Source organism: Bombyx mori, chromosome 8, assembly GCF_030269925.1.
Source record: "Bombyx mori chromosome 8, ASM3026992v2".
NCBI classification, from domain to species: Eukaryota; Metazoa; Arthropoda; class Insecta; order Lepidoptera; family Bombycidae; genus Bombyx; species Bombyx mori.
In genome coordinates, this window is record NC_085114.1 from 241707 (window position 1) to 258600 (window position 16894).

The 16894-nt window shown below is 41.2% G+C and overlaps 1 protein-coding gene across 4 annotated transcripts in view; it reads right to left on the bottom strand.

The window, feature by feature from the left end:
- Positions 1-16894, bottom strand: part of LOC105841511 (uncharacterized) — a 78140-nt gene that overhangs the window by 27186 nt on the left and 34060 nt on the right. For all 4 annotated transcript variants that reach the window (XR_005244966.2, XM_038012549.2, XM_038012546.2 and 1 more), the window contains exons 22-25: positions 9340-9430; positions 5734-5823; positions 3241-3357; positions 2168-2272 (exon numbers count right to left, since the gene is read on the bottom strand). Coding sequence is in view for 3 of the 4 variants with exons in the window: in XM_038012549.2 (XP_037868477.1) it covers positions 2168-2272; positions 3241-3357; positions 5734-5823; positions 9340-9430 (403 nt within the window). In the remaining variant the exon portion in view is untranslated. The remainder of the gene's footprint in view (positions 1-2167; positions 2273-3240; positions 3358-5733; positions 5824-9339; positions 9431-16894) is intronic.

The following is a 16894-nucleotide window of genomic DNA, read 5'->3' on the forward strand; positions in this document are numbered from 1 at the left end:
AACAAGTTAAAGTCCAATGGGTATGTCTTTGATGTTATTTTATGTGCTTAAAATCGATTAAAATCGATTGATTAATGATAATATTTAAAATGATTTATTTATATGTTTTTTTATAGACTTAAAAATTTTACTTAATACGTAAAAGGTTTTGATGTTGGCAATATTTTTCCCGCAAACATAAAATTCTTGTTTTTTTCAATAGAGTTACTTTTTTTAAACTACTTATTGTAAACTGTAGTGGCGCTTATTTGGAAGAAAGTAAATGCATATTTATTTATGACAAAATTAATGCACTAAGTATTTTTTCTCTAATCTATTGTCGGCTTTGGGCCTGAAATGGGCCGTCCCCTTTAGCATTTCTTTTATTATTGTTTTAATATTAAATTATTATTGTCTAATTATAATTGCATTAGTTGATAAAAAATGCTATGCAATAGCTTTACCGCGGCAGACCCCGAGTGCCACGCGTGTTTTTTTGTTTATATATTTGTGTTCTACAAATTATGTTGTCGGGGCGTTGTCTATTTGATTGAGTAGAAAGTATCATAATTGTTTTTTTTCAAGTCATGCAGAGAGATGGTTTTTATTGATTACTAGCTGACCCAGCAGACTTCGTAGTGCCTCAATCGATAAATAAAAGACCTAAGCTTTTGTATAAAATAAACTTAAAACAAACAAACAAGGAATCCGTCCGTTTTAAACCTTCTCTGGAGTTCTACAAATAATTCAAAACCAAAATTAGCCAAATCGATCCAGTCGTTCTCGAGTTTTAGCGAGACTAACGAACAGCAATTCATTTTTATATATATAGATAACAGATAATTATGATAATAAATATTTTTAGTACACTATACTTAATTAGTATTTTGCCCCGCTGGCGCTACTGGAAAAGGAGTTCGAGGCTGTGTGGGATGTTGATAAACCGGCGCGGCGGTGACAGAGAGGAAAATAACGCGTCGAGTGAACTAAGCAGTGCTGTGAAATTTATTTCTATTTAGAACTATGGAACTAAAGTACAATCTTATAGATTGTAAATGTAATTTCTTTGTAATAGACATTATACTCGTATTCGTCATTTATTATTAGTATAGATAATTCTAAAAGTATATTTTTTAGTCACTGTTCACATAAAAAAAAAATTAAATTTTCATAATTCAGTTTTATAGGGATTAAAAAAACCTCAATCACTTTTATCTATTGTGGATATTACCTACTATAACATGTTTCGATCAGATGAGCTGCTCAATTTCAAACATGCGTAAATAATTTAATACTTGTATTTGGTTTGCTCTTTGTTCTCCAAATAAAACAGGAAAATGAAGCGTTAAATGATATGAAGAAAGTGCATTCTGCAAACATCTCCTTGACTTCAAATGAACTTTCTGTGAGCAGAATTCGTTGGTCAAGGCACCCGTCAAGCTCATAAATTGACAATGTATTAGCATAATTGCCCCTCGCTTCCTACACAGCTTAATGAACGGCTCCGAGCTTTCAAAGCTTTTTCCCTATTGCAATGTTTGGACGCATTTTACTTCCTCATTTTTTCCTTATTCCCCTTTGAAAAAAATTATACCTCTCTCAAATTCGGAACTTTCATTTTAAGAATGAGTTTTCCTTTCTTTAATTGTTGTCGGTAATTTTAATTGCGGTTGCCACTCACTGGCTCTCCATTTGGAAAGTTTTTAACAAACAATTTGCTTTGTTCAGTTGTTTAATGCAGCAATTATTATTTTAAAAGTCATCAAAATTTTTGGATATTTCAAGATTTCGATATTTAAATTTTATATATAAATTTTATATTAATAAGTTTAAGGCCAAAGGCATTGGGTAAGCATGGTTGTAACAGCGGGTATACATATGTGTTCGTGTGAGTTCTAGTTTGATGGTTAAGATAGCCGTTATTCCAATATAAGCGCCTCCATGACGCCAGTTGGGCGACATAGTTCATGCCGCGTAGTCTTTCGAATCTATTAGTTTGCTGTACACGAAGTGCGTCGACAATTCTTCCGCCTGTCTTTGCCAAAAATACAATATCACTGTTCACAGTGTGACACAAAAGAAAAACAGCGGTACCGAGTCAGATCCCGTATGAAAATCTAAGTACCAGTGCGATGTCAGGCCGCAAAGGGTTTACTGCAAATCATAATACTGCAATTAAGATACAAACCTGAGCTAATTGTTCTCCTGCGTTTTAAAGGCCATCTTCTCACGATGCTTTTGCATTGAAGTCTTTGAGTAGATTTATTGGAGAATACGAGGGTTTTAGTACGCACTGCAATCAATAAAACTATCAAGTAACGATTTATTCCCAAAACTTTTCGTGAAACTAATCGGTCCTTCACGCCAGGACGATGAATTATGCTTTACGAAGCTTAGGTTCGATATCAGGTGGAGCACTGCTCTCATCTCTGGACTAGTGTTTTTTTTTATTGCCTTTGTAGGCAGACGAGCATACGGCCCACCTGATGGTAAGTGGTTACCGTCGCTCATGGACGTCAGCAATGCCAGGGGCAGAGCCAAGCCGCTGCCTACCAAAATATAACTTGTTAATAACAGAAACTTTAATACACCCCATACAAAAGAGGGCCGTTCGGATTGTTGATAATTTCGTTCTCGCGGATCGTTTGGAGTCTATGGGTCTGCGGAAAGACATTGGTTCTCTCTGTTTTGGACCGTATGGTCCGCTCTGAGAAATTGTTTGAGTTGATTCTGTCATCTAATTTTTACCGTCATACTAGCTGCTACCGATTCAGAGTCCATCTGCACTACCTAGAACCTACAGGCGTCTCCGGAAATCCTTTTTAATATGTACCAGACAAGATACCTCGATTTGGGATGAACTTCCCTCCACGTTGTTCCCTAAGTACTATGACATGTCTTTTCTCAATAAGGTTTACAGAGAATATCAGACGTAGGTAGCAACTTGACTTCCATGAGCGACGGTGACCGTTCATCATCGAGTGGATGGTATTCACAACTATATACTAAGGCTGTAAATGTGTAATATTTAGTACGTGGATTTTTATCCATATAACAAGAACCGCATTGCCATAGCCAGCAACCTGTTGGGGAAACTAACAGATTGTTATTTATACCTATGCATGTACCTATATACATATGTCGTGTTTTATTTTGTTTGTAACCTAGACGAAAAATAGCAGAATTTTATCAGAAGGGGTGGAGTACATTTGTTGGCGATTAATTAATATCGATAGTTGTTATTGTATGGTATTTATAGACCTTTTTTAATAGGGAGATTCTTGTACTGTAGACACAAAGCTTCAGAGCACTCCGGCAACACTGGTTTGGTGGTCTCGAAGCACTTGCAGACTCTGGTCAAGAGGGGAGGTTCACATACTGAAACAAACAAACAAACAAACTTAACGCACCACTAATTGTTGAATATCGTTATGGTACATTAAATTTCTTTATCTCGACACAACCAGCACTACTAATAAACAGTCAAACTGGAATATCGTCATAGCCTCCACGTTTAGCTTTGCTACAATTAAATTAAAATCGATTTAAACATTCATTTCCGCAATTCCGAGGATCGTGGTAACTCCTGGTCGAGAAAGTCAATCGAGTACTCAATGTTTAATTCCACAACACTATACAAGTACAGCTATAAAGTATAATATAATATTATGTGTCACTGTTCACAACGTAGGTACGTCATAACATTATTTATAGTATCTCATCTCTCCAGGCCTCCGCGCCCTCACAAGGGATACGTATTAACATGCAACTCGCATATCCAATATGCTTTCAATATACTTAGAAATGTTTACGTTATATTTACTAACGAAAATTTCACGATACCATTTTCTTATATATTCGTTTTCAAAGAAATATAAATCGTGACGTGGATCGTGGATGGGAGTGAAGATATGACAGCTGACTGTAAAATTTTGATGTACATAATAAGATATATTATTACTTTGGTGGAGGCGGAATTGCGCCTCGTGTTAGTTCACCTACCGAGGGATAAAATTGGTAGGTTAAGGTACCGATTCATACAGATATCATGGATCACTAATGTAGAATAACACCACGACGTGATGGTGGCTAGCCTCCTATGAGGTCCCCGCGCCTTGGAACACGAGACGGCCAAGACGGTAGCAGCCACCTACTAATTGACTCCTTTTGCCCGCTCGGTCTAACGTCTGATCCACGCCTGAGACAGAACCCGAGAGAAGTAGGTGGCTACCGAGGTGAAGACTGCAATCAGACGCGCAGTTCACTTTACTGTTGACTGTCACTCTTTCCAAGGTAGAGAGACCAGTTGTCAAGCAATATCATAAGTGCTTTTATTATATTTTGAGATTTAGTAGAAATCAAGAAATAGCAGCATAGCTAGTTAGTACATACTTTGAAGTATGGGTAAAAGTTTAAAAAAAAATACTAATTACTACTTAGTTTTTTTTACATATTTAACGTGATCTACGTTGTTGATACGTGGCCACGTTTCGGCTTGAAATACTGATTGTGGAACGCTCGTCATAATAAGGATACATAAATTAAACGTAGTAAATTTTATTCTTTATGTAATTAGATAGCGCATATGCGTCGACACATAATATTATATAGTGTATATGTTTTAATTATTCTTACAATTTTAGATAACATAAAATTGTGACTTCGGTTAATTTTTAAACCCAAGACGGATTTTTTTAAAGGCACTTGTCATCTTTGCTTTTCGCCTTTGTGTTGCGCATTTGATGTAACGTCAGAACGATGACAATCTACGTGCAATGGCTGCATTGAAATTCGTCTGACTGTGAATGTTTCCCAATACGTCCTAGTATAAAAAATACATAAAATTTACAATATCTGTAACAGTTATTGTAAAAAAATTCAGAATGTAAAATACCACATCTATTTATTCCGATGCTGAATGGCACGTTCGTTTGATTTATCCAATCGTTTTTCAACGGTTGTGATGTTATATTATTTACAATGCGTCAATAGACTTTCAATTAATGACCTCTTTAATATAAAAAGTGTCAAATCGACCTTATCGTAAACGCTTAAGTTTCATTTTTCTTTAAGGGACTAATGAAAAGAAAATAAATACATTTTTCCTTAGAACGTTCCAGAAAGAACTGGGTCGAGGCTTTTGAGATTCATTACGAGCTAAATACAGAATACAAACTGGGGAACTACAAATTATAATAATGTTTAAAAATGAACAATAAAAAAAAAATACAACAAAATGTGTGCAATTCACACGTGGTAGAAGTGAAACCTTCCAAAATTAAAATACAATTATCCTAAACGTCTTAAGTATATGTAAAGTTTTGTCATTAGTAAATAATTGTAAGGTAGCGCCCTCTGTGAATTGATATTTTAATTTCACGTTTAATCCTAAATTAAAATTCACTATAAGAGCTTTCATACACACGTTAGTATTAAAAAATCTCACAGATGGCGCTGTATTAAATAGTATGTATATTTCTGTCTCATTCTTTGCTGGCTTCATCCTACACATTTTTGTATTTGTGTCTCTTACCTGTCGTTTTTTCCGTTGCATCCGGTTTGAAATCACAACGCTTCTAAAGAAGCTTTCACTTCAAAAAAATTAATAACCAAGAAATAGCTGGTACAAATAACTTCGTCTTAAATTAGGTCAGCAAGATGCACATAACAGCCGGCCTGCGGATCGTTGTCAATTAATGTTCTGAAATTCTTAGCCGTCTGCGAACACAAACTGGTAAAATCTAGTTTACTCACCTATTTCCACTGATTTCTCTTCGCTTGGTGGTCTTAGAGGCTTCATCGGGGGAATGTACTTCAGTTCATAATGACAACGACAAACACTTCCTAAGAAAAAAATTCCAATTTATGACCTCTACAAAGCGCAAGTAATACTTGTTAGAGTTGAAGTTGGTAGGCAGCGGCTTGGCTCTGCCCCTGGCATTGCTGAAGTCCATGGGCGACGGTAACCACTCACCATCAGGTGGGCCGTGTGCTCGTCTGCCTGCAAGGGCAAAAAAAAAGTTCTCCTAGATGGTAATGGCGAATATCGTTAGCTTTGATCGTGATTTGACTGGCTTTTAGTTTAAATTATCTTAGTTATATAAAAGCTCCTCGATGGACGGAGCCATGTGAGGAACAAACGAACAGACGCGGCGTGTAGGTTGTTACATCCCACGTTTTTCGTCGCTGGAAATTAATATTTTAATCTCTGCAAAATGAAATTGTATCTTCACAAAGTTTCATAACAGTCGCTATAAGTCAGATTAATGTAGCGTTCGTTGCGTAAAGCTTCCGTTCGGTTCACGGTCCGGATCCGGCACGTACAGCGCATTGGAGATTGTTACTACCCTTGTAATTTTATGTTTTTTTTTTGCTTAAATGGGTGGACGAGCTCACAGCCCAAGTATAGTTACAACGGCTGCCCCGCCCTTCAAACCGAAACGCATTACTGCTTCACGGCAGAAATAGGCAGGGTGGTAGTACCTACCTGTGCGGACTCACAAAAGGTCCTACCACCAGTACGGACGGACACATTCACATCACTTTAATATATTAATCTCTGTTCTGGATTTTAATTCAATCTGCGCCAATTGCTTGGAGTTAATTCACTAAATGTTAACTTTCATGAGTTAATACACAAAATCGGCCTACAACTATGGTGCAGAGGAATGTGAGATGCATTAAGAGGTTATTATGTCTGTGTACACTTGGAAAAAGCCGGCTTATAGCGCTGAGAAAACACTCAAATGTACGATCCAACGTCTGAAACTTACTCGTGCAGGAATCATATTCTTATAGCACGAATGCTATCACACAAGAGTGCACAAGCGTAACTGGGAAATTTTAGGAGAGCATCGGACGACAAGTGATAGTGTGATGAAGAGTGCCGTGAAACAAAACACATTTGACGCGTTAGTGCAGCTCTAACGTGACCTATGGACCTACCGACGTTACTCTGGAGATACGGGGTCCGCCATCGTAACATAAACACGAAACAATAATCGATTGCAAATTTTTTATATAGCTACACATACAATGATGTAAATGTCGTAAAGGACAGTCATAAATTCTAATCACATAAAACTCACGTCATTTTGAGCCTTAAGACTTTTGGTTTAGAGATTTAAGGCTTAGCTTTAAATTTATTCTTCTTATTTAATAAACATATTGTTTTGAACTTCTTGAAATGAAATCATCTTCACAATGTTTCACAGAGATGTTTCTCAGGTAGTGGCTATATTCTTTATCAGACATGGCTTCAAAAAAGGTTTTTGGCGTTGTGTAATTAATGTACAGTCTGAAGGTATGGTGTGCTATGCTTTGCCATTATCTTTTGGGAACCACTTCATCTTGGAACAGATTTGGCAAAACAGTTTATTACAGTACGTACAGTAAAGAAGTAGTTGTAAAAGAGACATGGTTATTGGTATACCAACGGTATAATTAATTACACAATGAATTGTGAGAATAACATTGTACATTAAGAAAACTACATAAATCTGATGAAAAATGTAATAAAGCATGAGTGCAGTATATCACGAGACCGACCGGCTCACAGCGTTGTTCCAGTGAACTCCAACTGAGCGCACTTCCGATCAACACGTGGATCGAGACGGTATGGCATCTTTAGATTACGTTCCGAGTGACTGCGCCTCGACTGATAATATATTCTTATTCTAACGCGTGTACTAAGCCACTGCTCCCACGTATGAGCTCCCAATCACCAAATCTTCTATTTGACTATGTAGCACCGTGGTACGGACCGTGAACTCTTTAATAATTGCGTCGTTAACCGTTAAAAATATAAGTACCATTTTAAAAGTAGTTGGTGAGCACGATTTTATTAAAGTGAAACTTTATTATTAAAGTGAAACTTTTACTTTTATTACATCGTCTCAAACTTTTTCGTCTGTGTGTTGCATGTCGCGTGATGGTCGTCCGCGGAATAGGGATGAAAGGCGCTCGTCAGAGCAGCCAAGGCCAATATGGCGGCGCCTATAGTTCGCAGCAGCTGATCGTGTAGTGTATAGACTATCACGTTTTTGTTTTTGTCACTGTTTAATGTAAATGTTGTTTGTCAGAGTTAAATGTCTATAATATGAAAAAAAGTTTTTTTATTTTTTTTTTATTGCTTAGATGGATGGACGAGCTCACAGCCCTCCTGGTGTTAAGTGGTTACTGGAGCCCATATACATCTACAACGTAAATGCGCCACCCACCTCGAGATATAAGTTCTAAGGTCTCAGTATAGTTACAACGGCTACCCCACCCTTCGAGCCGAAACGCATTACTGCTTCACGGCGGAAATAGGCGGGGTGGTGGTACCTACCCGTGCGGACTCACAAGAGGTCCTACCACCAGTGATTACGCAAATTATAATTTTGCGGGTTTGGTTTTTATATCACGATGTTATTCCTTCACCGTGAAAGTCAATCGTGAACATTTGTTGAGTACGTATTTCATTAGAAAAATTGGTACCCGCCTGCGGGATTCGAACACCGGTGCATCGCTACATACGAATGCACCGGACGTCTTATCCTTTAGGCCACGACGACTCGTTTCACTTTTTTTCACTTTTCACTTTTCACTTTTCAGTTTCACTTTTACCGTGGTTTCATAAAACCACAAAATCCTTTTTTCTATATAATTATTTAGAAAGCCATAAGCCTTTCGAGGGTCGAATTACAACATAACTATATTATTACAACTAAACGTCTTATCTGTTAGGTAAAGGATAGTATTCAACCTCCAGTGACATTTCAATCACATCCACAAAGTTACCATACTGTATCTCTCCACATATTGTCAGAGCACGCGAGTACGGGAACCGAGAACATAATGATATTACATGCAGACGCAGCAGTGCCGCGGAAATAATATATAGGTATGTATAACAATAAACTTGTTACTTGCAGGAGTCTCGTTATTTATGTCGGAAAACAGTTTGTTCATTGTAATATCATTTAGAAACATTTCATTTGATATTATTATACTTTTTACTGCTAATTATCAGTTTTCACTTGTTCATAGCGCTGCACTGCCTATTCTGACTTGTTTGAATAATAGGAGAGCCGTTATTTGAATGTAATTGAGAGACCTTCACAGCTCCATTAGTCAACATATCCCAGTTGTGATGCCTATATGCTCCACAGTATGTATTTATGTCAAACAATATTTATGTGGACCTTATAAAAATATGAAAATTATTTCTCTGAATAAAATGAATAACCGTATGAGTGCTTACGGTCCCACTTGACTGTCTACTTTATACAAACTGTGGCTCCCAACATTACCAAACAAACTTTACATGACAACTCCAATGTAAATCTCAACTATCAAAACACTTTTAAACCACTTTACCTTTCGCGCGAGCTTCCTTGAGGCGATCGTTCTCCAGAAATTTCCCTTCGAAGTTCATTTCCTGTTTGGCTCCAACCCAAGGGACTTCTTTCTGTAACGAATATAATTCGGGGCGTTAGCGCAAAAACTTTTTTCGATCCGCTTTCGATTTACTTTCCCAGGGGCTGGATGACCGCGTCCATCCATTGAGAATAGGATTGAACTTTAACGAGTTACATAAGTATGAGTATCGATCAATCGATTGGGCAGTTCTGTAAGTTCGATTGACTTGTAAATGAATTACAGTTTCTCACAAACTTCCACGGCTTGATATTCCGAGCGATCGTCTCTCTTTATCAAGTTACTTGAATGAATTATTTGCCGGAGGGCTGGTCTTTTTAATAAACCTTATTCGTATAACATACGAAATAAACAAGCGTAGCTACGTTTAGATGAATAAAACAATTTAATCAATTAACTTTTATATTCACCAAGTGTACTTTTTAATTAATGTTCACTTGATTCATTACCTTTTCTGTACATTTATAATTAAAACGAAGGTTTAAAAGGTTTTGTACAAGGCGCTCGGTGTGATCAATGCTTCTAAACAAATACGTAATGCATATCACGTATTAATAAATTAGCGTAAACAGAAATCATTGCTAACGTTACTAATGTCAATCATCAAGTCACAATACAATATAAAAAGCCTAAAATACTGTTCCAAGAAGTAGAAATCACAAAGAGACGATATAAATTGAACTATTCTCCTCGAAGTAAGTTCAGTAGGGAATTTGCTTTCGCTCTAGTAACGAGGTCACTTGGAACCAATCTTGAAGGATATATATCTTCATTAGTTAGCAGGGGACATGTAGGCTGATGTATTATTCACTTTCATACATATGGATTGAAGACCCTTGACCGGTGGAAATGACCGCTAGTTTTTGAAGCTATTCTTGGTTTTAAGGTTATATTGCGTAACCACAACGCACTCACGGATGAGTGCCAGTAACTCTCGCAAGAGATCGCAGGTATTAGAGTCAATACATACTATTGTTTAAATGTTTATTTATTCCGATAGAGGCACCCGTCACGTGCGGACGTGCTCATCGTCCACTCGATCGCCCGGTCTTTGTTCGCCCGGCTTTTGTTAGCCCGGCCATTGTTCGCGTGGCCTGTGTTCGTGATACATCTGCCGACCAAGTGTGTTTCCTGGAAGCTTTTATTTGTTTTGTTTTAGTTATTTTTGTGTTCGTGGAACATTTGCCGACAAAGTGTTTTCCTGCAAGTATTTATTTGTTTTGTTTCTTTTTGTAAATTCTGTTTTGTTGTGCTTTTTCTTTGTCCTGTAGTAATCGCGCCGCATTGCCACCTGTGTTCAATAGAACCGCTCAGGTCCGAGAAGTTGGGGCCTCGCCGCAAGGCGAGTGTTTTCAAGACCCGGGGCCGCCCCACCTGGGTACTCAGCGATCATGGACGCCGTATTCGCGGAATTCCTCCGACTTCGCCACCCACAGCTCGCCTCAGAGTTTCTGGCCTTCAAGGCCAATCACACTGCGAGCCCTCTCGAGGACTCCGCCGCGCTCGCTGCTCCTGCGTCGCCTGTACCTGCGTGCAGAGCTTCTGCATTGAGCACCGCAGCCTCTGTCGTGCCTGCCGCTCCCGTGTCGCCTATACTGGCGAGAAAAGCTGCTGCGTCGTCCGCCGTGACCATCGTTTCAGCTGAGCGATCATCCGCGGCCTCCGTCGCGCCCTCTAAAACACCTACACTTGCTCGTAGGTCGCCTGCACCCGCCTCCTCGTGCTCCGACTCTGACTCGGACATGGAGGTCGACCTCGCCCCCGCCTCATCGACGGATGGATTCACCCTGGTACAGAAGGGTAAGAAGCGTGCCGCGGAGTCTCGAGCTCCCGCGGCCGCTAAAATTAGCAAAGCCGTGAACGCGTCGCGCCCCCGCCCACAGACTCCCGTTGCGCCCCCAGCCCGTGCCACTCCGTCGCCGCGTCCGGTGGCACAAAATAAAACCCAGACCCCTCCCCCGGTTATCCTTCAGGAGAAGGCAGCTTGGGATCGAGTTTGCCTGGCCCTTAAGGCCAAAAATATAAATGTCACGAATGCCCGTAACCTCGCGAACGGCATTCAAATTAAGGTTCAAACACCCGACGACCATAGGGCCCTCTCTTCTTACCTCCGTAAGGAACGTATAAGTTTCCATACTTATACGCTCCAGGAGGAGCGCGAACTCCGCGTTGTAATACACGGAATCCCTAAAGAGTTAGATGTAGAGCTCGTCAAGGCCGATCTGTTAGAACAGGGCTTTTCAGTGAATTCTGTGCACCGTATGCACACCGGTCGCGGTAGGGAGCCATATAATATGGTTCTAGTCACCCTCCAGCCTACCCCCGAGGGTAAGAAAATCTTCAACACACAGACCGTCTGTAGGCTCTCCGGTATCGCCATCGAAGCCCCCCATAAAAAAGGCACTCCTAGCCAGTGCCATAACTGTCAATTGTACGGGCACTCTTCCCGTAACTGTCACGCGCGCCCCCGATGTGTTAAGTGTTTGGGCGATCACGCCACGGCCCTCTGCGCTCGCGACCAAAAAACCGCGACGGAACCGCCTAGCTGCGTTCTGTGTCGAACACAGGGTCACCCCGCGAATTACCGTGGTTGCCCCCGAGCCCCTAAAATAAATCGCCGCGTCGCCCGCCAAAACCGCCTCCGAGCTTCCGGCCCAGACATCAAAGCCTCGGCACCCTCTGCGTCGCAGGCTAAGCCAGCGTTCGTTCCGGCGGCGGTGCCCAGTGTCTCGGCCTGGGCAAAACCGCTGCCGTACACGAACACGGCTACAACTCCCTCCTCCGCGATTCGTCCCGCCCCCGCGACTCGTCCCTCTCCCGCGACTTGACCTCCGACCGCGTCCGAAAATCTCGCTTTAGCGATCGACTTCTTTCAGTCGATCAACTTTGAACGCGTTAACGCTTTGGGCGACGCCATTCGCGCTGCCTCCACTGCACAACACTTTATCGCCGTTGTGCAGGAATACGCCGACGTATACGCGTCATTAAATACGTACGTCCTCCCCTCACTCCGCCGGTAATCAATGGCGTATATAAGTAGAATAAAGCCCCTATCCGTAACGATAGGATTTTTTAACGCTTACGGTCTCGCAAATCAACGTGATCAGGTTTCTGACTTTTTGCGTGACCATCAAATTGATATCTTTTTAGTGCAGGAGACCCTACTTAAGCCCGCGCGCCGTGACCCTAAAATCGCGAACTATAACATGGTCAGGAACGACAGGCTCTCTGCCCGTGGTGGTGGTACCGTCATTTTCTATAGAAGAGCCCTGCATTGCGTCCCGCTCGATCCTCCTGCGCTCGCTAATATCGAAGCATCAGTGTGCCGAATCTGACTGACGGGACACGCGCCGATCGTTATCGCGTCCGTTTATCTTCCACCGGATAAGATCGTTCTAAGCAGTGATATCGAGGCGCTGCTCGGTATGGGGAGCTCTGTCATTCTAGCGGGCGACCTAAATTGTAAACACATCAGGTGGAACTCACACACCACAACCCCGAATGGCAGGCGGCTTGACGCGTTAGTCGATGATCTCGCCTTCGATATCGTCGCTCCGCTAACCCCGACTCACTACCCGCTAAATATCGCGCATCGCCCGGATATACTCGACATAGCGTTATTAAAAAACGTAACTCTGCGCTTACACTCGATCGAAGTAGTTTCAAAGTTAGATTCAGACCACCGTCCCGTCGTTATGAAGCTCGGTCGCGCTCCCGATTCCGTTCCCGTCACGAGGACTGCGGTGGATTGGCACACGCTGGGCATCAGCCTGGCTGAATCTGATCCACCATCGCTCCCGTTTAACCCGGACTCTATCCCGTCTCCTCAGGATACCGCTGAAGCCATAGACATCTTAACGTCACACATCACCTCGACATTAGATAGGTCATCGAAACAAGTTGTAGCGGAGGACTTCCTTCACCGCTTCAAATTGTCCGACGATATTAGGGAACTCCTTAGAGCTAAGAACGCCTCGATACGCGCTTACGACAGGTATCCTACCGCGGAAAATCGTAGTCGAATGCGTGCCCTACAACGCGACGTAAAGTCTCGCATCGCCGAAGTCCGAGATGCCAGATGGTCTGATTTCTTAGAAGGACTCGCGCCCTCCCAAAGGTCTTACTACCGCTTAGCTCGTACTCTCAAATCGGATACGGTAGTAACTATGCCCCCCCTCGTAGGCCCCTCAGGCCGACTCGCGGCGTTCGATGATGACGAAAAAGCAGAGGTGCTGGCCGATACATTGCAAACCCAGTGCACGCCCAGCACTCAATCCGTGGACCCTGTTCATGTAGAATTAGTAGACAGTGAGGTAGAACGCAGAGCCTCCTTGCCACCATCGGATGCGTTACCACCCGTCACCCCGATAGAAGTTAAAGACTTGATCAAAGACCTACGTCCTCGCAAGGCTCCCGGTTCCGACGGTATATCTAACCGCGTTATTAAACTTCTTCCCGTCCAACTCATCGTGATGTTGGCATCTATTTTCAATGCCGCTATGGCGAACTGTGTCTTTCCCGCGGTGTGGAAAGAAGCGGACGTTATCGGCATACATAAACCCGGTAAACCAAAAAATCATCCGACGAGCTACCGCCCGATTAGCCTCCTCATGTCTCTAGGCAAACTGTATGAGCGTCTGCTCTACAAACGCCTCAGAGACTTCGTCTCATCCAAGGGCATTCTCATCGATGAACAATTCGGATTCCGTACAAATCACTCATGCGTTCAACAGGTGCACCGCCTCACGGAGCACATTCTTGTGGGGCTTAATCGACCAAAACCGTTATACACGGGAGCTCTCTTCTTCGACGTCGCAAAAGCGTTCGACAAAGTCTGGCACAATGGTTTGATTTTCATTGCGCCACCCAGCTTGAGCTATAAGTTCTAAGGTCTCAGTATAGGTACAACGACTGTCTCACCCTTCAAACCGAAACGCATTACTGCTTCACGGCAGAAATAGGCGGGGTGGTGGTACGTACCCGTGCGGGCTCACAAGAGGTCCTACCACCAGTAAGTCACAACGTAAATTACTTCTCGATTTACACCTTGAGGATTCAGCTACACCTGGCTTGGCCAAGTGATACGGGAGAGCTCTCTGCTGGCATATCCACGTATGTTGGTACGTGTTGTCCGTACTACCTGAAACCACTCGATTGCCTCATTCAAGACACTGATGGTTTGAGCCGAACAAAGGTAAATCCAACTTACTTTGCGATTTCAAGTAACTAATTAATCAAAATTACTTTCGAGCGTAATTTCAAAGGACACTCCAGGATATTCAATTGGATTAATTAAACGAATTTCGAGACAATATCCTGGTTTTATGACGTCATAATTCAACAAGATTCAACTGAAATTGGTAGTTAAAGTAAATTTGCAGCAACCCCTCATTCTCATCGTAAAATCTTATCTTATCTTAACATATCTGAACCTTTTTGGTTGTTATTATCAACTATAGCTTGCGTTAAATAGCACGATGAAGACTTAGATCACAACATAAAGTTGGTAATAGCGGGCGGACCTTCACTACGCCACTTGTTCAAATATGTTGTTACGTATTTGCTTAAATTAGCGGTGCCGAGACTACGGACCGCACCACAATTAGCAAACTACTTTATAATTAACAAAGCTTGTGAGGACTTGGATAATCATTAAGTTTTGAACTTCTGACTCCGCTAGCGTTTATCTTATCACATTATTAACAAAAATAATAAATAATTTATTTTTGTAATAAATTATGAAGAAACAACCAGGATTTGTCATGTAATAAATATATTTTAATATAGTTAGTAGGAATTGAAGCTCACATGGTTGTCAAACTGCGAACATTTAAGAGGGTCTGCAGAAAGTACGGGAAACCGTGATGAATGCCACGCTGGGAGACACTTTTGAAGAATACAAATAGTTATTTAATTATTGCACGATCCTGTCCCCCTGCCTCAGCCAGTACCAGTCCGCTAAACAGATCAATCGACTTTAATAATGAACTACCCGGAAAAAAGGTACAAACAAAATCAGCCCATGTCAAAATATTTTTGCAGAATTCCCCTTCACAAATCACGTTTGGATTTTCCTCAATTCCGCACAATGGAGCACAGAACAGCCTCCTTGACAGACATGCCTCCTTGAGCGCGAGCATGTCAACGCGGATCGACAGGCTATTCACGATGTTTTTGTGTCAAATTGCAAAAAAGAAAACAAGAAAAAAGGAAAATAGCGCCGGATCGCCACGTGATAGAGCACGCGAGCGACTGTGGCGATACATCGTCAATATGTGTCCGATTAGTTCTGAAACAGTCATTCTGTAGACATATTATTGAACACAATTAACATTGGTGGTAATTAATAATCATGAAATATACTGATACAACACTCATTCCCGAGACAGTTTCCCTCCGTTTAATCAAAGCCTGAGAATCGTTTTGAACAAAAATGTCAATAGTAGAAATAAATGTCAATGCATCTATGGTTATATATCAAAAATATGTAGTTCACTCGATACCTCAGATAACGAAAGTATCAGTTGCCAAATTAAATAATTTTGACAATTACCCCGATCGCGCTACTATCATTACATGTTTTTTAATATCTTTTTTTATTGCTTAGTTGGATGGACGAGCTCACGGCCCACCTGATGTTAAGTGGTTACCGGATCCAATAGACATCTACAATGAAAATGCCGCCACCTACCACGAGATATGAGTCCTAAGGTCTCAGTATAGTTACACAGTGGGATAACTTATATGAAGACTACATAGATAATACACCCTTTATATAAGTTATCCCATCGAACAAAATCAATCGTTCCGTGAAAGATTACTTTTAGTCGAAGAATAAACAGGGTCGCCCAAGACAGACAGAATTAGACGAATTTTATTATAATACTCATATAAGTACACGTCATAACGTCAATAACACGTCGTATGTAACTATGTATATTATTATTATTATGCAAGTATCAAAAGAGTTTTATTTATTGTAAACAAAGTATGTATTTTAGTACAGTGTTACTCTGACGAGACCTTCTGGAAATTTGGGCAGGAAGCCTACGGCTAATATATTCATTATCGTCAGCTAGAAAAACGTCCACTGGGGAATACAGTGCCGAGTTCGGGACATCGCGGGATTTCTACAAATAATTCTATAGACTATTCCATATCTATGCTTTTAAACACTTCACTTTACTTTAAGACCCTAAATAGGAGGGAGAACGAAGCTGGTAGCCTGATGCTACGCAGCTATCTATCCCTGGGGTATGGAAACTTATCGTAGTCCATAAATTAAAGACCAAAACTAGAAATGATGGATTTAAACAAAAAAAAATATTGCAGAAACTACATTCACGGATGAATAAGAAGTTTGGAGGTATACGACAAAGGGAAGATCTTCCGAGCGGGTGATATTGCTCGGTAGACCGACGGTCCGAATGTTGTTATTCGGAACTTGTATATGTGCAGCTTATCTTGAAAACGTAAGCGAGATTTAGGCATCTGT